Genomic DNA, 23,975 nt, shown 5'->3' with positions numbered 1-23,975 from the left:
GCCAGCCTTAGCAATTTAGTGAGGCCCTAAGCAACTTGGCAAGCCCCTATCTCAATAAAAAAGGATTAGAGATGTGGCTCAGTGGTTAAGCACCCCTGAGTTCAATTCCCAATACCCCCCAAAAAATGACTAAAAGATGGGGCTGGAGTTGTAGCTCAGTGGTAGCTTGCTAGCTTAGCATGTGTGACATGCTGGAAGACTGAAAGACTGAAAAACTTGAGTTTTCTGGCCAGTTCTCTGTGTGAGACAGAGAAAAGAGCAGAGGCCCAGGGGCAGCAGAGAGACTCTGAGACAGAACAGGGAAGAGCCAGCAGTTACCACTGTCCTAATGTTAAGTTTCTAAAGGCATTCCTGTGACTCAGTAGCACATTTTTCATGTCCCGATGAGTAGCTCCTGATGCTCTCCTTAGAAAGATGAAGGAGAACCTCTGTTGGTTCAAGAAAACAATGGCCTTGTTGTCCTTTGTGATAAAAATTACTACATTATCCCCGCACCATCTCTTCTTGCTTGTCACATTTAATTACATGCTGTCTCCTAACCATCCTAGGTGGGTGGCAACAGTGAAACTGTCTTTCTCTGCTTATAGCATTGCGTCACCTTGTCTCTAGCACTTGTAATGTTATCTTTTTCTAGGATTATAAAGGAGGGCTTTTTCTGTGATTATCATGAGATTAAGTCAAAGCTCTATACTTTTTCTCTTTGGAATGGAAAGGGATGTGTTGTGCTTTGTGAAAATAATATTTATTGGGAAGGGAGTATGCTGGGAAATTGGATAACAGGTCCAAAATAGGAGGAATAAGTTCTAATGTTCTACAGCATAGTAGAATGATAACTTACTGTATGTTATGAAGGACTAAAGAATTAGAAGAGAGGAGCTTGAGGGTTCCCAACATAAAGAAATGATAAACATTTCAGGAGATAGAAATGCTAAGTACCCTGATTTGATCATTACACATTGTATGTATATATCAAATTATCACACTGAACACCATAAATACATGCAGTTTATATAAATAAAAACATAGGTCTGGGATGTAGCTCAGTGTTAGAATGATTGCCTGACATGAGTGAGGCCTTGGGTGCTCACAAAAACCAAAAAACAAGCAGAAAACCTAACTTCACATGTAAACAAAATAAATTATTACTATAATTATTGCTAGTGTGCGCAGGTTTGCTCCTCCAGGGTAAGGCCCTGGCCACCATACAATTCTTGAAGTGAAGAGGTAGGGTTTTTTTGTTTTGGTTTGGTTTTTTTAGGGTTTGAACTCAGGGGCACTCAACCACTGAGCCACATCCCCGGCCCTATTTTGTATTTTATTTAAAGATAGAGTTGCTTAGCACCTCGCTTTTGCTGAGACTAGCTTTGAACTTGGGCTCCTCCTGCCTCAGCCTCCTGAGCCATTAAGATTACAGGTATGCACCACTGTGCCTAGTGAAGGGGTAAGTTTTATAAAAGACTTGGTGATGGGCTGGGGATGTTGCTCAAGCGGTAGCGCGCTCTCCTGGCATGTGTGCGGCCCAGGTTCGATCCTCAGCACCACATACAAACAAAGATGTTGTGTCCGCCGAAAACTAAAAAATAAATATTTAAAAAAAAAAAAAAGGGCTGGGAATGTGGCTCAGGTAGTAGCGCGCTCGTCTGGCATGCGTGCGGCCCGGGTTTGATCCTCAGCACCACATACCAACAAAGATGTTGTGTCCGCTGAGAACTAAAAACTAAATATTAAAAAAAAAAAAAAAAAAAAAAAAAATTTTTTTTTTTTGGTGATTAAAAATACTATTCTTAGCCAGGTGTGGTGGTATACTCCTGTAATCCTACCAGCCTAGAAGGCTGAGGCAGGAGGATCATAGATTTGAAGCCAGCCTCACCTACTTTGCAAGACTAAGCAACCTAGTGAGACCCTGTCTCAAAAAAAAAAAAGTTTAAAGAGCTGGGGATGTGGCTCAGTGGATAAGCGCCCTTGGATTTAACCCCTGGTACCCCCACAAAATATCTATATAAATTATTACTCTTTTTTATCAGACTGTGCAAACCCTGCTCCAGCACTTACCAGCAGCGTAAGCTTGGACAATCCATGTATTTCAAAACGGAAATAATATTTCTCCTTACCTCATATTGTTGTCACAATCCAGTAACTTCAGCACATAAAAGGTTTGGCCCATAGAAAGCACTCACCTTCAGATGCACAGGTCTACCTCAAGGCAAGATTCTGGCTGGCATTCTCACTGTGGCCTCTTTTCCCTTTTGCAGGGACTTGCTATCTCCTGACTCTGTCCTGAGCTGTTTGTATCCTGGAGATCATGGAAAGAAAACTCCGAATCCAGCCAATCAGTATCAGTTTGATAAAGTTGGGTGAGTCTGCTGCATCTTGTTCTCTCCCAACCTCTATGCTTTTGAGTATCTCTGGTGGCTCAAGCCCAAGGTGGAGATTTGTTAGGGCCAGTGGCCACCCAGGGGACAAGGCAGACCCCAGGACAGAAGGCAGCACTTTTCTTGCTTTCAAGGCAAAGGAATGTCATAGAAAAGTTGAAAAGTATGTTATGATAAGAGCAGGGGTTGTAGCTTCCCATGATTGCTTAATATGCACAAGGCCCTCAGTTCAGTACCTGGCACCACAAAAACAAAAACTGAAAGAACACATATATAGCCAGGTTTGCTGTAATCACAGCAACCTGGGAGGCTGAGGCAGGAGCATCACAAGTTCAATGCCAGTCTCAGCAATGTAGTGAGGCCTTAAGCAACTGAATGAGATCCTATCTCAAAATAAAAAAGGTGGGGCGGGGGTGGGCAACTGGGGTTGTAGCTCAGTGATAAGAATGCGTACCTCACATATGTGAAGCACTGGGTTCCATCCTCAGCACCATATAAAAACAAAATACAGGTATTATGTCCATCTACAACTGAAAAAAAATAGTTAAAAAAAAAAAAAAAACAACAAAAGAGGGAGCTGGGGCTGTAGCTCAGTGGTAGAGTGCTTGCCTTGCATACGTGAGGCCCTGGGTTCGATCCTCAGCACCACATAAAAATAAATAAGTAAAGATATTGTGTCCTTCTACAACTTAAAAAAAAATCAAAAAAGGACTAAAGATGTGGCTGAATGGTTAAGAACCACTAGGTTTAATCCCCAGTACAATTTTTTAAAAAACCTAGCAACAACAACAACAAAAAAAAACATATTAAAAATATGTAGCATTTTTGTTTTGTTTTGGTTTTTCAGTGTGCTGGGGGATCACACTCAAGTCCTTACACATGCTAACAAGTATTCTGCCACTGAGCCATACCCCCAGTCCATATGAAACATTTTCTTTTTTTTCATGGTGCTGGGGATTGAACCCAGGACCTTGCACATGCTAGGTAAGCATTCTACCACTGAGCCAAATCCTCAGCCCCAGCATTTTATAAATTGGTAGGCCAATGAAGAGATCAGTGCACCCTTTGCCTTTTTGGTTTTTATTTGCTTTTGACTTGGGGCTGCAGGGGGGAAAAGAAGAAAGCAATTGTGGGAGAGATGAAATTCCCAGTAAGGACCTGATGAAGTGAAGTGGCTTTGTGGGCTGCCTGTTTGTGAACATGGTTGAGTCTGTGAACCCTCCTGTCTATAGGACATGGGAGGATGGGAGAAGGCTATATCCAGGGACTACAGCAGACATTATTTAAATAATCTTATTGTGTGTTCTTTTCTGTAGCATCCTGACTTTGAGAGACTATGTACTTGATTTGGGTCACCCCTATTTGTGGGTACAGAAGCTGGGTGGCCTCCACTTCCCCAAAGAGCAGCCCCAGGTATGTACACTAACCCTGTCTCTTTGGACAAAGGGCTCTATGTCTCCTCTCCTGTATAGATTCCAGAAAGGCTTCTGGTGGCCTTTGTGGGCTTATTTTAGCAGAATGTCTTTATTTGGGACTGTGATCTATTCTCTGTCCATCCACTCAGTACACTCAAATGTCTGGGGCTATGAGTATTAATGTGCCTTTTGCCTTCTCTGTAAGCCTAGTGGCTTTCTAGACCAAGGTAACTTGGATTCTTCTCTGGGTGCAACATGGCTTCAGGTTCTGCCACCCTCAGTTTTGTGTGGAAGGATGCCAAAAATGAGGTATGAACAAAATCCCAGAGGACCAGGCACCTTAGCAGAAGTCTGCTTTTTCTCAGGAGCTGGCCACAGTCTCTTGAGAACCCAGCAACTTATGTTGTTCCTTCGAGGACTCAATGTGTGGCCATTCATAGTGGGTAAACCCTGCCATTCCTAAGTGGCATGCACCTTAGGGCATGGATGATTCAGGCTGTGCAGGCTGGCAAATCCCTGGAGGAAGTGGGGGAGTTGTCAGGTATATGCCTCTCATTGTCATTCACAGCACACAGTGATCGCTGACCACTCACTGAGTGCCAGCCACATGGAAACCACGATGAAACTGCTGAAGACCAGGGTACAGTCCCGTTTGGCCCTCCACAAACAGTTTGCATCCCTGGGTAAGTCACTGTTAGGGCTGGGATTTAACAGCCACTCAGACAACACAGGACAAAAATGACAAGCTTTTCCTAATTCTAATCAAAGAGACATGGATTTATGGCTTCACTGAGCAGGGATATTGTCAGGGCCATTGGGGAGAGCTGCAGACCCATCTAGGCAGAGTTCTGAGCTCCCTGCAGAATCATGAGGGCTGTCCTGCCTTCTCAGAAGAGGCCCCAAACCTTTGGGTGTCACAAGTTCATGGGCTGATCAGGGCAGCTCATCCTAGATCATTCATCACAGATGATGATGTGATCTGACAAGTATTTAATGAGAATCTGGTTCATGCCAGGTGCCAAGCATAATGAAGGGGAAAGAACAGTAGAGCCCCTGCTTTCATGGTGCTCACATTTGAATACCGTTGTACTGTGGATCTACACTCTCATCTCTTTTTCAAGACCTACTGATCTGATACTCCCTAGGGTAGTATGAGTCCTTGTGTTTTCTCCTAGGCTCTTAGGTGATTCTGATAAACTTCTGACCTAGGTAGTAGCCATCTGGGGCTTTTAATTTATTCATTTGGTAAATACTTAACTGGTTTACAGAGTGTACAGCACTTGCAGGGTGGGAGTGTCAGATCTTTCTGAGTCACTGTCAGGAAAAGCATTGTTTTTCCATAACCCATTAAGAGATCCCACCTCCCAGGCTATTTCACTGGTTCCACATGGACCCTGTTCTCTGCAGGGCAGCATTGCCTGTCCATTAGGCCTTGCTCCCTATCAGCATTGCTGAATTTGTTTTGTCCCAAGGTTGAGTGATTGTCATCCAGGACAGCATTTACTGTGTTGGCATATTTGCTTATTGAATTGCCAGCAGGAATTTACCCAGGAGCAGTTCTCCAGCTCTTCTCCCTTAGAGGAACTGACACAAAACACTTCACTGGCTTCCTCTGTCAAGGTCAGCTGTGAAAACGGCAGCCCTCTCAGCTATTTGATCTAATTAACAGTCATTGCTGCAGAGGCCCAGAAACTAGTTCTGGCCTCAGGGTTTGTTTTGCTGGCCAACATTTGCATTAAGGATAAAGCACTGTGAATGCTGGTGCTGTGTCTGTGCATATGCACATAGTTCTGGGTGAAGGTCAGGTTGGTATGCCTGTGTCTCTTGAGTGCCAGGTGTACCTGGACAGATAGAGGGCCACCATAGTCCTCCAGAGAGCCCTGGACAGATGCTAGCTATGGTACGTGATTTCCACACATGACATCACCTGTCTTGCTATCATTTAGAACATGGCATTGTGCCAGTTACCAGCGATTGCCAGTATCTCTTCCCTGCCAAGGTTGTGTCTCGCCTGGTGAAGTGGGTGACAATTGCTCATGAGGATTACATGGTAAGTGGAGGAGTGACAGGTCACAAATACTGATCATGTCACCTTTTAGCTCCTGCCCATTCTAGAAGTGCAAGGGGCTTAACTAGAGAAGACAACAACTGAGTCTTTGTTCATGGTGCTTATTCTAGGATCTGCATTTTACCAAAGACATTGTAGAGGCAGGACTGGCTGGGGACACCAATCTCTACTATATGGCGCTTGTTGAAAGGGGCACAGGTAGGTGATTTCTCTGCTCTTGACAATGGTTCTAGATAAGGGGAGCCCCCAAGAATCAAACATCAGGCAGTTCTGGTTCAATTCAGCATTACTGCTTTGCAGCTCTTTGGTGGTGAGGTAGTTTCTGTCAGCCCCAGTTGCCACAAAGGAAGCAAAAGATCCTGGAATCCTGCCAGCAGAGACTTAGCAAACAGTGATTGTGAGAGCTTCTCTCAGCAAGCACTTGTTCTGTAATGCATTCACATCTACCCTTTATCTCATTTAATCCTCACGATAGTCTTGGGGATGATAGGATCTTTCCCATTTTATAGGTCACCTGGGATGACCTCAAAGCCTGAGCCCTCCACCCTTTGCTTAACCACTGTCAAGCATCAGACCCCCATCCTCTCCTCAGAAGGGCAGAGGTGTCACTCTCAGGTTATAAAGAGCAGGTCCAGGCTGGGATTGTGGCTCAGCGGTAGAGCGCTCACCTACCACACGCGGGGCCCTAGGTTTGATCCTCAGCACCATGTAAAAATAAATAAATAAAACAAAGGTATTATGTCTGACTACAACAACAAAAAATATTTAAAAAAAAAATGCAAGTCCTAGGGGCTGGGGTTGTGACATAGCAGTATAGTGCTCGCCTAGCATGTGCAAGGCTCTGGGTTCAGTCTTCAGCACCACATAAAAATTAAATAAATAAACTAAAGGTATTGTGTCTAGCTACAACTAAAAAAAAAAAAAAAATTAAAAATAAATAAAAAAGAGCAGGGCCCTGGATCCCCTTCCTTTTCTCCACTCCTGTATTCCTTTTAGAGGCATCAAAAGCTGTGATTCCTCACACCTCTTCCAGCATCTGGCTCTGAGGCTTCCTGCTGGAGCTACTCAAATCCTGTGCTCAAGGAATTTGTCTCACCCCAGCCTCAGCAAGCCTGGCCCTGTTCACAAGAACTCATTTCCTAGGTTTGCTGCTATAATCACCAAGCTATAGAAGTTGTTTTTAGTTCTGTATTAGTCCATCTGGGGACTCTGTGACAAAATTCCTAAGGCTGGATACTTTATAAAGAAGAGAGATTTTTTTAGCTCACATTTTTGTAGGCTGAGATTCCAAGATTAGGTAAGGACTTAATATTATCAATGGTATCACAAGGACAGGAGCATTTGTGGAAGAGAGCTCATGGTGAAACAGGAAGCCAGAGAGATGGATGGACCAGGCTTGCTCTTTTTATAGCAACTTATATGGGAACTAACCAGAATCCCACCAGAACTATGTTAATCCCTTCTGAGGGCAGTGTCCAACTAATCATCTCCCATTAGGCCTGCCTCTCAAAGGTTCTACCCCATCTCAACACTGCCACACAGGGAACCAACCTTCTAGCACATAAACCTTCAGGGGACACACTCAAACTATATGCAAATCACAGCAAGTTCTAAGACAGTGCCCATGGGTAGAGAGGATAAATGTCATCCTGTTGAAAAAGCAAAGGCTGTCACCAGAGGAAAAATGAATATAGTTAGAAATACAGATATTTTGTTTAAAAATTATGGGTGCAACTCTGACATCAGGCAGTTCTGGTTCAACTCAGCATTACTGTTTTGCAGCTCTTTGGTGGTGAGGTAGTTTCTGTCAGCCCCAGTTGTCACCTAATAAACTGTATATCAGGATTATTGTACCCATCTCACAGAATCATAGTTAGGATGGAATAAAATGTGTTTAGTAGTGCCTGGAATACAGTAAGGACTCAACAAATGTTGGCTGGGGCATAGCTCTGTGATAGAGTGCTTACCTAGCATAAGCCCTGAGTTCAGTCCCAGAACTAGAGAAAGAACAAGAGAAAAGAAAGAAAGAATTTTATATAACAAAATATAAAAAACAAAAGAAAGAGAATAGACAAAATGTTTTATATAACTGCTGGTATTATATAACATTATTATTTTTTATTTTTTTAATTGTAGTTAGACCTTTGTTTTGTTTTTATTTATATGTGTGCTGAGGATCGAACCCAGGGCTTCCCACGTGTTAGGTGAGCGCTCTACCACTGAGCCACAATCCCAGCCCCTATAACAATATTGTTGAAAAGAAAAAAACAATAGAATAAGTTTCATATGAAAAATCCTCAACAACTTAGGTGAGATCCTGTATCAAAATAAAAAGGGCTAGGGGCCCTGGCATGGTGATGCACACTTATAATCCCAGCCACTTGGAAGGCTGACAGGACCATCAAAAACTTGAGGCCAGCCTCAGCAATTTAGACCCTCAGTAAGGCCCTAAGCAATTTAGACCCCGTCTCCAAAGAAAAAATAAAAAGGGCTGGGGATGAAGCTCAGTGGTAAAATGGCACTGGGTTCAATTCCCAAAACAAAACACAACACCACACCTTAACCTGGCATATGAAGAAATAACAATAAAAATTCTCTCAGATGGCAAATTGAGCCTGTGGGTAAACCCAAGGTAGGCCAGAAGCTGGAGGGTTCATAGCTCTGTGGCACACCAAGTAGAACAAAGTCCTTGAAGGGACCAGAGTTACCAAACCTCACATTCTGCAATTCCACTTAGGAGATTCTAGAACAATTAGTGCCAGAGTGTACTCTGCAGCACTTGGATTAATAGGAGACATCTGAGCTGGCCTTGGGTACTGTGGGAAGGCTGCCATACTGGGAAACTGGGTGGTAGAACTAATTTTTCCTCTCCTCTCTTCCCAGCCAAACTCCAGGCTGCTGTGGTGTTGAACCCTGGCTACTCTTCCATCCCACCCATTTTCCAGCTCTGTCTGAACTGGAAAGGGGAGAAAACCAACAGCAATGATGACAACATCCGGGTGAGGCCCATGGGGTGAGGGTAGGAGGTGAGGGGTGACAGGAGGAACAAGAAAAGCCTTATGGAGAGGTGGGCAGTCACAACCTGTCTCAGCTGAGGTCATGGGCACTAAGTATGCCAAAGCCTATAATAAGAGAAGGCTTAGGCTCATCTCACTTGCTCACCTACCTTGGTGCTCATGGGTTTCCCCTTTTATAAAATAGGAATGCTTGCCTTGAAAGTTTGTTGTTTTGGACTTCTGTGAAGACATGAGTAAACTCAGAAGCATTACAGAAGCTCTGGAATGAGAAACTGATGAAATCACTCTGTTTAATTAGGGTTACACCTGCTGATATGACTTATTGCTATAAAGGATGTCTTAATACTAGTACCTTCTGACTTGGCTATTGTCTCAAGATTCTTTCTCTCCATACATGTGTTCCTGGCTGTGGGTATTTGAGGCAGGGAAAGTCATGGGTCAGGATCAGGAAAACCTTATTGTATAGAGGAAAAGGAGGCCTCAGTAGGAGGCAGTCTGGCTTTATCTGCAGGCATAGCTCATGTTGAGGCACAGCCACAGTTCCTGTGGCACCCTCACACTCACCCTGGGACAAAAGGCTGGCCAATGCAGTGAGCCACCCTTAGGAAGGTAGTGCTAAGGTGCTGGCTTTCCCACCCACACAGGCCATGGAGAGCGAGGTCAATGTGTGCTACAAGGAGCTGTGCGGTCCCCGGCCCAGCCACCAGCTCTTAACCAACCAACTGCAGCGGCTGTGCGTGCTATTGGATGTCTACCTGGAGACAGAGAGTCACGATGACAGTGTGGAGGGGCCCAAGGAATTTCCTCAGGAGAAGATGTGTTTGCGGCTTTTCAGGTGAGGGAGGGCCCGGGCTTCAACCTTCTGGTGACCTCTTGAAGGGAGATGGAGCAGAGATCAAAGTCTTGCAGGAGACCAATTCTCTCAGGGCCAGACATGGAGGGTATGTGCTTTTTGAGGTGCGTTTACCTCTGTTCAGAGCAGAAATTAAAATCCTACTGCCAGATTTCCTGGGGGAGAGCTATGCCCTCCTTCCTGATTCCTGCAGCCTGATTCACCTGTTCTCCATGAACAACCAACCAAGGAAATAGTGCCAGGCCACAAACTGAGAGGATGTGGCTGAACTTCCAGAACTTTCTATGGAAAAACAGTAGAGTCTGTTTGCTTTTAACTATCTGAATCAGTATTTTAAGCAATGTGCATGTCATAGTCCCCAGGTAGTCTTCTAGAGTGCTCCCTGTCTGGAGATTCTGGTTGTGCGTAGTCAGCAGCACAGAGGAACCAGCTCCCAAGTGAGACAGATGAGTGCAGAGACCACAGAAGAGTCATTGCAACTACTCAGCCCTGAGCCTCTTTCCCTACGGCTGAAGTGGTAAAAGCATACCTTTCTAGCTCATTGTGAATCCAAGATGATTCATGTAGTTTCCAGGTAGTTCCTGGCATAAGATAGCTCCTCAGAATATGTCAGCAGATCCTAGTGCCTTACCTTGATGTTTAGTATCTGGGCTCACGTCAGTTCTGGCTGTTTTTCCTTTCTCTTTGGCATTAGTTTTCTTTTCATCCATTAATTCCTGTTTTTATACATTTTAAAACTGAAGTTACTGCTCAGGCCTTTCCAAGTGGAGTTCGAGCTCTTTCTAGTTGGGCCACCCTTCTTATCCCTGTCAGTTTGAATGGTGCTATACTTTGCCCTCACCTTGTTCTCAGATGCAGTTCCATCCCCAGGAAGCAGTCCCAGCACCTCCACTGGGTTGGTTTATTGTGTTAACTAATAATAAACTCCCATGTGGCAGCAGGGAGGCAAAGCTGGTGACTCTTGTAGAATCTTCTAGGATCTGCTATCCCTTGTGGGTCAGTGTGAGACCTCAGCTCTTCCTACCCTCCCAGCTCACTGTAGCACATTTCCAGGGTAGGAGCCCCTATATGCCCTGTGCTTATTTCCTCTTCTCAGATCTCTCCCAAAAGACCCATTTCCTGAAGTGTTAACTCCTCTGTCTACACTGTGGAAAGGTGCTGCTTTGAGACTCAGATCTAATTAACTCCATGACTGGCAGATGGGAGATGTGAAGCTTTTGGCCCAGAGTCCAGATGATCACTGGGATTGGGACTGAACCAAGGGACCAAGTTCAGAGTGCTGGTGTGAGCAGCAGGAGACCTAAGATGCAACTTAGCCCGTGGCCAGGGACTGCCAGGCTAAGGCTTCTCTATCAGCACTGTACCTAAACCTGGTGACTCTGTGCTCTTATAGTGTTGGGAGACAAGTGATCTCATAGATGTGAGCCAGGACTCCAGTGCCAGAAAGAGGCTCTGGAAAGTTCAAATTCCAGCTTCTGACTGTGTGATTAGGCTAAGCTTATGCTTAACCCCTCTGAGCTTTAGTTTCTTCATCTGTAACAGCACCTGCCTCAGGTGTTACTGGGAGGATGAAATTAAATGAGATGGAGTGTGGCAAGTGCCAAGCACTGCAAGCTGAGTACACCCTCAGCCACTGGTGGTGGAATAAAAATCTTTCTCCCCTCTTTATAATCCCTGCCACACATTCGTACACGCACATGCACACAAACAAGACGCAGGACATCACTTTGGTTACCATTGAATTTCAATCATAGACAGAAATGGGGAAGGAGTCTTTTATTGCTGGACATCCACTGCTTGTGGAGTTGTGAGGAAGAGGCCCCATGTGAAGTTTTGTTAGGGCACCCGGAATTACAGCTGAAGCACCTATGTTTCACAGGATCAAGGCTTTGGATTCAGGTCCTGCCCTGCCCAGCCATGACTCTCAGCCTTCCTGGGGCAAACAGGCTTGGCATCAGACCTGTTATCAAATTTTGGCTCTGTTTCTTCCTGGCCATACAGTGTTAGCAGATAATTTAACCCCCCCCCCCCCCGAACCTGTTTTTTCATCTGTAAAATTTGTACAGTGATAGAAGTGGCACCTAAGAGGTAGTAAGTATAAACCCATAGCTCTTGGCAGATAGTGCAGATCTTTTTTTGGTACCAGGGATTGAACTCAGGGGCACTCAACTGCTGAGCCACATCCCCTGCCCTGTTTTGTATTTTATTTAGAGACAGGATCTTACTGAGTTGCTTAGGGCCTCATTTTTGCTGAGGCTGGCTTTGAACTCGTGATCTTCCTGCCTCAGCCTCCCAGGCTGCTGGGATTACAGGTGTGCGCCACCGAACGCGGTAGTGCAGATTCTTTTTAGTCCCAGACTCTTGCTTGCATGGGAATCTCCCTACAAGGAATATTTAATTTTTTTCTTTACATGATGTAAATTATAGAAACAAAGCATGTTTGTTATTTTATATATATATATATAAACAATAATAATCGGGTTGGGGATGTGGCTCAAGCGGTAGCGCACTCACCTGGCATGCGTGTGGCCCAGGTTCGATCCTCAGCACCACATACATAGATGTTGTGTCCGCCGAAAACTAAAAAATAAATATTAAAAAAAAATTCTCTCTCTCTCTCTCTCTCTCTAAAAAAAAAAAAAAAAAAAAACAATGATAATCTAAAAAGTGAGGGTGCCCAATCCCTGTCCCCTCAGTGCCCATCTTCTTGAGGGCCCTTCCAGGTTTTGTTTACACATTTGCAAGCACATAGGGACTTTTTACAAAAATAGTGTCACACCTTATTGTATTACAGTCTGTTTTTCTCACAATGTCCTGTGTCATATATCTCTGTCCCCCTTTCTTTTTTTCTAACAGCTACATGATATTCCCTCTGTGAGTGAACTGTAACTTATCAGTCTGGGAGGCATGGTATTAACTGCTTTTCCTTCTCCTGTTTCTCTAGGGGTCCAAGCAGGATGAAGCCATTTAAATATAACCATCCTCAAGGATTCTTCAGCCATCGCTGACCTGCTACTCTGCCTGTTGCTGCCCAGAGTATTAGGCCTCTGCTTTCTGCTTTGGCCACATGTGGCTCTTGATAGTTTCTGGAGATACAAGGTTATTAAAGTGTCACCTGACCAAACAGCCTTTGTTTGTGCCTCCTTAAGGAGGTGTTTTTATGATTTGAGGGCAGCTGGGAGCCATGATACAGTGTGAAAGAGCGTTTTAAAAGGTGGCCAAGAAAAGCAAACAAGAGATTCTGATTCTGTAAGGAGATGCCATCTTCTAGTATGCGCATAACTTTTTGCAGGGAGGGGGGTCCCAAGGATTGAACTCAGGGGCACTCAACCACTGAGCCACATCCCCAGCCCTATTTTGTATTTTATTTAGAGACAGGGTCTCACTGAGTTGCTTAAGGCCTCGCCATTGCTGAGGCTGTCGTTGAACTTGCAGTCCTCTTGTCTCAGCTGCCTGAGCTGCTGGGATTATAGGCATGTGTCACTGCGCCTGGCTTGGGGCAGAGTGTTTCTTATCTTCATATTTATTTTCCTAGGTCTCAGCTGTTAGGTGGAGAAGCCAAAGTCAGAGCCAACGAGCACAAGCTCCTGTTCCTCCTGCTCCAGCTCTTCACTACTACTTTCATTATCCATGATGACTGGATTCTCTCTGATGGGTACTTTAAATATTTGACAGTGCAGGGGCTGGGATTATGGCTCAGTGGTAGAGCACTCGCCTAGACAGCCGGGACCTGGGTTCAATCCTCAGCACCACATAAAAATAAAGGCATTGTGTTGTGTCCATCTACACCTAAAAAATAAATAATGAAAAAAAAATAAATATTTGACAGTGCAGTATAAATAGAAGACAAATACATCATACAACATAATTCTAAATCTTGCAAGATTTCCTGAAGTCAGTGAGAGTGATGTTAGAGAATCATGTGCAGAGTTGCTGGCCAGTGAGACAATGGCAAAATGAGTCCAGATGACATTTGTGGAGAATCTTCTTGTAAATAACATGATAAATGTCCCCCTAGATAATGATTTGATTCTTGGGATTAGGAGAAGTCCTCGGAAAATGTTTCTAAGCTTACCTCCTTCGTGATCCTCCATCAGAAGACAAAGTGAAGGATGACACAGAGTATTCTTGGAGAGTTTTGTCAGAAAAATTATATCTGCCCTCCACCCACCCCCAAAAAAAATCAATACAGGAAAGGCCTATTAGGGCCCTTTGTTTTATATATGGAAACTGGAGCCCAGCCAGAGAGGAAAACAGTACCTTAAGTAGCCACCAAATGACCACCACTACCTGAGCCTCTCCTTCACCTTGGCCTGTCATAATTCCTTTGAGTACCCAACACAGGTGCTTTCCTGCCCAAAGGCCCTCAAACTGCACCTGCATCACCTATCCTGGGAAATGAACCGAAGTGCACATTCCAAGCTCCACTCCCACTATTCTGACTCAGTTGACCTGAGATGGGCCAAGGAAGGATATTTTTAACAAGCTCCCCAGGTGCAGTGTGCCCTAGTCTTTTTTTGGAAGGCGCTGTACTTTCCTCCCTTATTTTTCCCTTATTCAATTCTCTGAGCAGCTCCCCTCTTCTGTCTTTTGCACCTGGTCTCCTGTCTTAGGAGCTCAGTGATAGGCCTCTCCCTCAGAAAATCTTAATCCTGGGATGCTCAGTGATCAGTTTAGCAGGCAGGAGAAACAGTCAATAAATCCACTTTTACCGAATGTGTTTATAATGGAGACCAAAGTTTGTTTATTGTTGTAAAAGGAATTTTTTTTTGAATGTTTTAGTTATAGATGGACACAATACCTTTATTTTTATGTAGTGCTGAGGATCAAATCCAGTGTCCCACACGTGTGAGGCGAGCATCCTATCACTGAGCTACAGCCCCAGCCCCGAAAGGAGAAGGTTTTACTGGGAATATCCCAATTTTGTCTCGAGCCTCTAGGCACTTCTTTCCTTCCCCATAGCAAAATCTTGTCTTTTTCCTGACCTACTTACCTGGGACTTTGTCCCTGTAGGCATCCTCTTGGTCTGGCCACCTTCAGTCCTTGTATCTCACTGCCTGTGCTGAATACGATTAAAATGGAACCTAAAAATAGTTTCTTTACTGGCTCCTGCATTGCAGCTTCCACTTCTGTTCTTGGCTGGAAGACAGCCAGTCTGACTCAGCACAAAAGCTTGCCTCCAAAGGAAATAGGGACTTGTGGGGACTAGGAGGAGGCTCTTTTTCCTAAGCAGGGCTCATTGCAGCCTGTCACCCTCCCAAGGAGATTTTTCTCTTTTAAAAGAAGCAGGCTGAACAAAAGAATCCCTTGGCTTTAAGAAGTACTTCTTTTGTGTGTGTGTATCTGGGATTGAACTCGGGGGCACTTGACCACTGAGCCACATCCCCAGCCCTACACTATATTTTATTTAGAGACAGGGTCTCACTTTTGCTGAGGTTGGCTTTGAACTCAAGATCCTCCTGCCTTAGCCTCCTGAGTGGCTGGGATTACAAGTGTAAGCCATTGTACCCTGCTAAGAAGGGTTTTAAAGCAAATGAGAAATCCAGGACAAAGACCCCTTTGAACTACTCAATTGAGCCATTCATGACAAGGGTGGGCAGATTGAGGAAAGGGGCCTAAAGGGAAGGGAGCACCTAGAATCTACTCAGTTGAAATTGTCCATGACATTTCTGTAGTTCCCCTGCTGGGGCACATTCCAAACTATAGCCCCTCTTTACTTCAGGCTCAGTGTCCATCCAGGCTGGCACACTTGCTGGGCCATATATTCATTTCAGCAACAGATGTACATTTCAATACACCCAGAGTAACACAGCCGTCAGGAGCTAACAGCTTGGTGTCCAACTGACTCATTTAGGTCCTCATTCCAACCTGAGCAGCTGCGTAACCCTGGTTATTTGACTCACTTTAAGCCTTGGGGGTCCTCCCCTGCAACTGGAAGTAGCCACAAAACCTTTCTCACAGGTAGGTAGTATCAACTCTTGGTACCATAACCAGTGTTTAGGATTGCTCAGCAGACAGGAGAGACTCATCCCTGCCCTCCAGGTTTCAACCTAGAGAAGGGGCCTCTTGGATGAGGAAGGCCTTTCGCACTGGATACTTCCTTCCTCTGCCAAGGGATTCCGACTCTGGAAGCTTTGGTCCCTCCTTGCCAGCACATGGCCTATATTAGGGTCATATGGATACTGTAACAAAATACCTCAAACTTGGTGAGATAACAGACTTTATTCTCTTCAAATTCTGGAACACATATGTCCAAAATTAGATTCATTGGACTACAGTAAAAATCTGGTTCCTTCTGTAGGCTCTAGGGATGAATCTGTTTTCTGCTTTTCCAGCTTTTATAGGCCTTCTTGGCTTGTAGCTTTTTGCTTCATCTGTGAAGTACGTCACTCTAATCTGGGCATCCATTAGCATATCACCTCCTTTGGCTGATCCTCCAGCCCTTCTCTTACAAAGACCCTTTGGATGGCACTGGGTCTCCCCAGATAATCCAGGATCATCTCCACATCTTGAGACCCTTAACCTAATCATTTCTGCAAAGTCCCATATACCTTATGTGATAACATGCACATAGGTTTTGGAAATTACAACCTGGGGGCTGGGGATGTGGCTCAAGCGGTAGCGCGCTCGCATGGCATGTGTGCGGACCGGGTTCAATCCTCAGCACCACATACAAACAAAGATGTTGTGTCCGCCGAGAACTAAAAAATAAATACTAAAAAAAAAATTCTCTCAAAAAAAAAAAAAGGAAATTACAACCTGGATGTCCTTAGGGGACCATTATTTAGTCTACTACATGGCCTGAGAGTGAGGAGGTGTGGTTTCCCAAATAGAAAACAAAAGGATAATTAGAAAAAAGGAGATAGAGGCTAGGAGCAAAAATCCACAGAGGTCCTAGAATAAAACAACACATTTAATTACATAATAATTTGTGTGCTCTTTTTTTCTTCTTCTTCTTTTTGGTACCAGGGATTGAACTCAGCCACTGAGCCACATCCCCAGCCCTGTGTTTTATTTTTTTTTAATTTGAAAATAAAAATTATTTATTTTGAGAAGTAGTTATCTTTCCATGATTTTGTCTCACTTTAAATCTATTGTTTTTACACGTATTCAAATTTTAACCCTAAGATATATTTTTCTAATTGTATAATTTTACCAATGATGATTTAAAATAATAGCAGCCACTTTGAAGAATTTTTTGTAAAGATAAAGTTTTCATTTTAGAGGTATATTTAAAAAAAATGAGGAGAGAAAATTTCCAAACTTCTAGTGACCTTCATTTTTTGGTGATATGAAGGAAATTCTAAAATAATTTCAGATTATGATATTGTATTCTTAACATTCCCTGGGGCTCAGGGGGCATTAAATCTGAAAATTTAAACCTCTCCTTTTTTATTTTTTTATTTTTTTTCCAACTTTAAATTCAAGCGATTTATTTAGATGAATACAATTTCTATAGTATAGAGCATGTTAAAAAGAAAGAAAAATGGGACTTGGACTGTGTTGTATTTTTTTGAGAGACAGGGTCTCTCTGAGTTGCCTAGCACCTCGCCATTGCTAAGGCTGACTTTGAACTCTCGATCCTTCTGCCTCAGGGATTACAGGCATGTGCCACCTCACCCAGCTGTACTACTATTTAATATTTGTTTTCCCATTAGATTGTAGGCTTCAGAACGGGCAGAAACCCCACTTGGGTTTTGTTTACCTCTAGAGCTCTCAGGCTTTACACAGGTTGGTGTACAAAGAAATCAATAAGTATTTCTTTTTCTTTTTTTTCTTTGTGTTTTTTATTACTGGGGATAGAAACCAAGGGTGCTTTACCACTCCACATCCTCCACATCCTTTTTATTATTTTTTTATAATCATTCATGTACTACATAAAGCTGACATTTATATTTGACTATTGTTTTGCAAAAGTCATATCAACAACAAAAATACCTCCCTCCTCCCATATTTTCTTGGTAGAAGAAGGAAATAGACAAAATAAGCAGACAAACAAAAAGGATCATATGATGATCTCATTTCTCTGAAATGTCCAGAATAGGCAAAGGCATAGAGACAGAAAGTGAACTGATTAGAGACTGCAAGGGACGGGAGGAGAGGAAAACAGGGAATGACTGAGTGCTAATGGGTACTGGGTTTTCTTTTTGAGAAAATGACAAAAATATTTTGGAACAAAAAGTGATGGTCGCACAACATGGTGTATGTACTAAATGTTGTCACTCATGGTAAATTTTGTTATGTGTATTTTGCCACAATAAAAAAGTTTCAGGGGCTGGGATTGTGGCTCAGTAGTAGACCGCTCGGGTAGTGCACAGGAGACGCTATGTTTGATCCTCAGCACCACACAAAATGAAATAAAGATATTATGTCCACCTACAACTAAAGAGAAAATTTAAAAAAAAAAATGTTTCAAAATAACATATTGAGGTGAAATTCACATAACATAAAATTAATCATTCTGAAGTGAACTACTCAGTGACAATTTAGTCTGTTAGGAGATTAATAAGATAAAATGGCCATCATAAATCCTTTGCCTGTTTTTGGATTAAACTCTTTAAATAATCTAGATACTAGGCCCTTATCAGGTATATGACTTTTGAATGTTTTCTTCTATTCTGTAGGTCTTCATTTTTATTTTTTAAATGTTTTGCAGAGGGGGATCAAAGTGGGCCTCCAGCATACTAGCCAAGCTCTCTACCATTGAGTTATGCTCTCATTCTCCTTTTCACTCTCTTAGCAAAGTTTTTTGGTACACAAAATCTAAAACTTTTCATGAAGCTCAGTGTATCAATTTTCTAATCTGTTGCTCATGCTTCTGGTGCCATATCCAGGCTAGCCTCAAATTTATGATCATCCTGCCTTAGCCTCCTGACTTGTTGAGATTGGTATGTGCCACCATGCCCAGTTATGGTTGTAATTCTTTTTTTTTTAATTTTTTTATTAGCTGCTCACAACATTACAATGATCTTGACATATCATACATTTGATTCAAATGGGGTACATAATCTTATTTTTCCACCTGTACAGATTGCAGGATCACATTGGTTATACAGCCACGTTTATACATAGAGCCATACTAGTGTCTATTGTATTCTGCTGCCCTTCCTATCCCCCCTCCCCTCCCCTCCCCTGCCATCACCTCTTTCTACCCAATCTACTGTGACACGTTTCTCTCTCTTTTATCTTCCCCCTCACACCATCTTATATGTAATTTTGCATAACCGTGAGGGTCTCCTACCATCTTCCATGCAATTCCCCTTCTCTCTCCCATTCCCACGCACCTCTCATCCCTATTTAATGGTAATCTTCTTCTCATGCTCTTCCTACCTGCTCTGTTTTGATTGCCCCCTTATTGATCCATCAAGAGTTAACTATTTTATTGCTGAGTAATATTCCATTGTGTAAATGGATGGAGTTTGAGAAGATAATGCTAAGTGAATTTAGCCAATCCCAAAAAACCAAATGCTGAATGTTTTCTCAGATGTAAGGATGCTGACTCATAGTGGAGTAGGGAGGGGGAGCATGGGAGGAATAGACAAAATCTAGATAGGGCAGAGGAATGGGAGGAAAGGGAGGGGGCATGGGGTTAGAAATGATGGAATGTGGTGGACATTATTATCCAAAGTACATGTATGAAGACACAAATTCTTGTGAATATACTTTGTATACATCCAGAGATATGAAAAATTGTGCTCTATATGTGTAATAGGAATTGTAATGCATTCCACTGTCACATATAAATAAAAGAAATTAATTAAAAGTTAACTTTTTATATGGTGTGAGGTAGGGGGCCAACTTCATTTTATGTATATGAATATCCAGTTGTCTCAGCATCATCTGATGAAGTGAGACTATTCTTTCCCCCATCAAATTGTCTAGGCACCCTTGTCAGAAATTAATTGCACATGTCTATGATCTCAGCAGGATCATAAGTTTAAGGTCAGCCTCAGCAACTTTGTGAGGCCCTAAGCAATTTAATGAGACCCTGTCTCAAAATTAAAAAAAAAAAAAAAAAAAAAAAGATGCCAGGGATGTAGCTCAGTTGTAAAGTGCTCCTAGGTTCAATTGACTACAGATGAATAGGTTTATCTCTGGACTCCCAGTTCTATTCCTTTGGTCTATATGTCTATCCTTATGTCAGTACCACAATGTTTTGATTACTGTGGATTTGTAGTATATTTTAGGAAAGTAAAATTAGTAAGTATGGTTGTTCCAATTGTGTTATTCTTTTTCACTTTGTTTTGGTAATTCGGGGTAACTGGTAAGTTTGGTAATTTCCATATAAATTTGAAAATGAGCTTTTCCATTATTGGAGGAAAAAAGCCATGGGAATTTTGTTAGGGGTTACAGTAAATACGCAAATCACCTTCAGCAGTATTGCCATCTAAACACTATGAAGTCTTCCAACCCATAAATATGGATGTCTTTTTATTTACTTATCTATCTATCTATCTATCTATCTATCTATCTGTCTGTTTATCTATCTATTTTCCTTTTTTGTACTGGGAATTGAACCTAGGGGTCTTTACCACTGAACTTCATCCCCAGTCCTTTTTATCATGCCTCAGTCTCCTGAGTCACTGGGATTACAGGTTTGTATCACTGCACCCTAATTTTTTAAAATTCTTTAATGTCTCTGAATAAAACTGAAAACAAGGAGTCTTTTGCCTTCTTTGTTAAATTTATTCCTAGTTTTGGGGCTGGGGTTGTGGCTCAGTGGTAGAGCACTTGCCTTCCATGTGTGAGGCACTGGGTTCAATTCTCAGCATTGTGTATAAATAAATGAATAAAATAAAGGACCATCAACAACTAAAAAAACAAACACTTTAAAAAAATTTATTCCTAGTTTGTTTGTTTGTTTTCCCCCAGTACTGGGGATTGAACCTAGGGCATTGCACATGTAAAGGCAAATCCTTTACCATTGGGCTATACCCTCAGACCTTTTTTATTTTGAGAAAGGGTTTTGCAAAGTTGCCCAGGCTGACCTTACACTTAGGATCTTCTTGCCTCAGCCTCCCTAGTAGCTGGGATTACAGGCAGCACCACTGTGCCTGGTTCTGCATCCTTTCTTTGATTTATTAATTTTGACCTTTTCCCCTAAACTTTCTATTAGGAGAGATGAGTGATTTGTTGTCATGGTGGTGGTGTTGGGGGATTAAACTCAAGGACTCACATAGAAATATCTTTGATCAATCACTTACACCCCTTCTTCTTCACTCCTACTTCTTATATATTTATCGTAATTTTGTTTAATCCAAATTAATTGCTTTCATGATGTATTATGTAAAAGTTGTGATCTTTAAATTGGCTAGTGTATCATAATTATAATTCCTTTTATACATGGCTTTTTGATTGTCCTGAAGTTGATAATTGCCTTGCTTTTATTGTCTGTTTTGTTTTTGAACTTGACTAAATCTTCCTAAAATCTCCAAAAGCTTCAGTGAAAGGCTTTCAATTCAACTTTGCACCTAGTCAATCAAGTCAAATAATTTATCAGTTCAATTTTTTTCCCCTTGGAACTCTCCTTCTTCCTATACACCCATCCTAGTCTGGATAGATAGGAACTGCACAGTTCTTGTCCTTTAACACTTCTTTGTTATTATTCCAGAGAGTCAGAGAGTCCGACTCTACCTCTCTCTTCTTGGTTGTAGTCTGTGTGTCTGTATAGCCGTGGATCAAGCCCAGGGCCTCATGCATGCTAAGCAAGCAGTTTACTACTGAGCTACATTCCCAGACTGCTGTCCTTGTTTTCTGTATTGCTAGAGATTCTGTTTCTTGGTATGTGGGTCTTTGTTTTTTTGTTGTTGTTTTTGGTTTTTGCTTTTTGGGTTTTTTTCATAGTTCTGGATATTGAATGCAGGGCATCACACCTGCTAGGGAAGCACTCTACTACTACAAAGCTACATTCCCAGCCTATGATTTATGTTTTTTTGTTGGAGCACGTCCCCAAGTAATTTATAGGAAGCAAATTTTTGAGAATTTGTATGCCTGAAATTATCCTTTTTCTACTCTTACACTTTGTTTATCAGTATAGACTACTACTTTTTTTGGGGGGGGGGTATTGGGGATTAAACTTAGGGGCATTTTACCACTGAGCCACATCCCCCACCCTACTCTATATTTTATTTAGAGACAGGGTCTCACTGAGTTGCTCAGCACCTCATTAAGTTGCTGACGCTGACTTTGAATTTGCCATTCTCCTGAGCCGCTGGAATTACAGGCATGTACCATAGTGGCTTATTAGTATAGATTTCTAAATGGTCTGCCCTAACAACCCACTCTGTCTCTCTGGAATGAATATATATTTTTTAACTTTATTTATTTTTACATAGTGCTGAACACAGTGCCTCACACATGCTAGGCAAGCACTCTACCACTGAGCTATAATCGCAGCCCCCTTTTTCTGTATTTAAAGACAGGTTCTCACTAAGTTACTTAGTTCCTCGCTAAATTGCTGAAGCTGGCTTTGAACTCACAACCCTCCTGCCTGAGCCTCCCAAACCACTAGAATTACAGGTATATACCACTGAACTTGGCTTCACATGGTTTCTAGTAGAATTTAGTTCCTTGTTGGACAGAGACCTTCAGGTCCTCACTGACTTTTGGCCAAGACTTCTTTCAATTCCTTGCCATGTGGAGCTCCTTGGAGCAGCTCACAACAAGGAAGCTGATTTCAGAAGGATCAAATGAAAAAGCCTTCAAAACAAACCAGAGGGCTGGGATGTAGTTCAGTGGCAAAGCGTCTGCCTTGCATTCACAAAGCCCTGGGTTTGACCCCCAGTTCCAAAAAAAAGACAAAAACAAGCCAGAATGCGGGCTGGGGTTGTGGCTCAGTAGTAGTGTGCTCACCTAGCATGCATGAGGCACTGGGTTCGATCCTCAGCAACACATAAAAATAAAGACAATAAAGTCCATCAACAACTAAAAATATATTTAAAAAAAAATTCTATAAAAAAAAAAAGCCAGAATGCTTTTGTAACCTACTCTCAGAAATGACATCCCATCCTTTGATACGGTCTCACCATTAGAGGCAAGTCATATTTGATGGGAGAGGATGACAAGAGCATGAATACCACGAGATGGGGATCACTGGAGCTATTTTAGAAGATGCCTATCACAGAAGCCAACATTGAGATAAACAGAGCCAAGAACCAAGATGGTGACCCACTGACTTCCCTGCAGCTCTTGAATCCAGACGTCAGGTTTTGTCACCGGCAATATTTTGAAATGTGCTGAAGTGGTTGCCCAAACATTGGGGTGGGAAGACTCATCCCCATTTGTCTAAGACATTCCTGGATTTAGCATTAAAAATTGTATGTCCTAGAAAACTGCTCTATCCCAGGCAAACTGGGAGAGTTTGTGTTCAAATCCTGGCTCCACTTACAAGCATTGGGCAAACCACCTCACCTGTTTTCTTACTTTTATAATAGGCATCAAAATATTACCTTGGAGGGGCTGAGGTTGTGGCTCAGTAGCAGAGTGCTTGCCTAGCATGTGTGAGGCACTGGGTTTGATTCTGAGAGCCACATATAAATAAACAAAATAAAAGCCCATTGACAACTAAAAAAATTAAAGAACATCTACCTTGGAAACTGCCCATGTGGATTAGAGAGAATTTATGTAAAAACATGATTATCTCAAAAAATGATAACTTGTTATTTTAAGCAATTGGAGGTACTCAGGCAACTGTAACATTTTTCAGATAAGACACGTGAAGATATTTCCTGGGTTCCAGGTTACCAGCTTGATATTCAGATGCTATAGCTGTGTTCTAGGACCTAAGGAGGTCTGTTTGATTTCTCTAGGACAGAGCTGCTCAAAAAATTGATGCTTAGGGGCTGGGGCTGTAGCTCAGTGGCAGAGCACTGGCCTAGCACGTGAGCCACTAGGTTTGATCCTTAGCACCACATAAAAATAAGCAAGTAAAATTAAGGCATTCTGGGCTGGGGATGTGGCTCAAGCGGTAGTGCGCTCGACTGGCATGCATGCGGCCCGGGTTCGATCCTCAGCACCACATACAAACAACGATGTTGTGTCCGCCGAGAACTAAAAAATAAATATTAAAAATTCTCAAAAAATATTTAAGGCATTCTGTCCATTTACAACTACAAAAAATTTTTTTTAATTAATGCTTAGGTTTTTGTGGAGTGCTTGAGCATGTTTGGTAACTTGGAGCAAAAGCAAATCAAAATCACTTCTAAAGTGGCATTTAAACATTTAAACACCCCTTTGTTTAAATGTGACCAC

The 23,975-nt window shown here is 42.5% G+C and overlaps 1 protein-coding gene across 7 annotated transcripts in view; it reads left to right on the top strand.

Annotated features, from left to right (window-relative positions):
• Positions 1-18,515, top strand: part of Thoc5 (THO complex subunit 5) — a 43,837-nt gene extending 25,322 nt beyond the window's left edge. For 4 of the 7 annotated variants that reach the window (XM_078039694.1, XM_078039688.1, XM_078039693.1 and 1 more), the window contains 9 exons: positions 2,253-2,354; positions 3,689-3,785; positions 4,356-4,470; positions 5,734-5,837; positions 5,966-6,053; positions 8,739-8,854; positions 9,517-9,707; positions 12,670-12,824; positions 13,261-18,515. In XM_078039694.1, the coding sequence (XP_077895820.1) occupies positions 2,253-2,354; positions 3,689-3,785; positions 4,356-4,470; positions 5,734-5,837; positions 5,966-6,053; positions 8,739-8,854; positions 9,517-9,707; positions 12,670-12,733 (877 nt within the window). In that variant the 3' untranslated portion in view covers positions 12,734-12,824; positions 13,261-18,515. Of the gene's footprint in view, positions 1-2,252; positions 2,355-3,688; positions 3,786-4,355; positions 4,471-5,733; positions 5,838-5,965; positions 6,054-8,738; positions 8,855-9,516; positions 9,708-12,669; positions 12,850-13,260 lie in introns of those variants that run through there. The other 3 variants (XM_078039691.1, XM_078039690.1, XM_078039689.1) reach the window with 3 other exon arrangements.
• Positions 18,516-23,975: the final 5,460 nt, after the last annotated feature.

Source organism: Ictidomys tridecemlineatus, chromosome 2, assembly GCF_052094955.1.
Source record: "Ictidomys tridecemlineatus isolate mIctTri1 chromosome 2, mIctTri1.hap1, whole genome shotgun sequence".
Classification (NCBI taxonomy): Eukaryota; Metazoa; Chordata; class Mammalia; order Rodentia; family Sciuridae; genus Ictidomys; species Ictidomys tridecemlineatus.
This window is presented reverse-complemented; position numbering and strand designations above follow the sequence as displayed.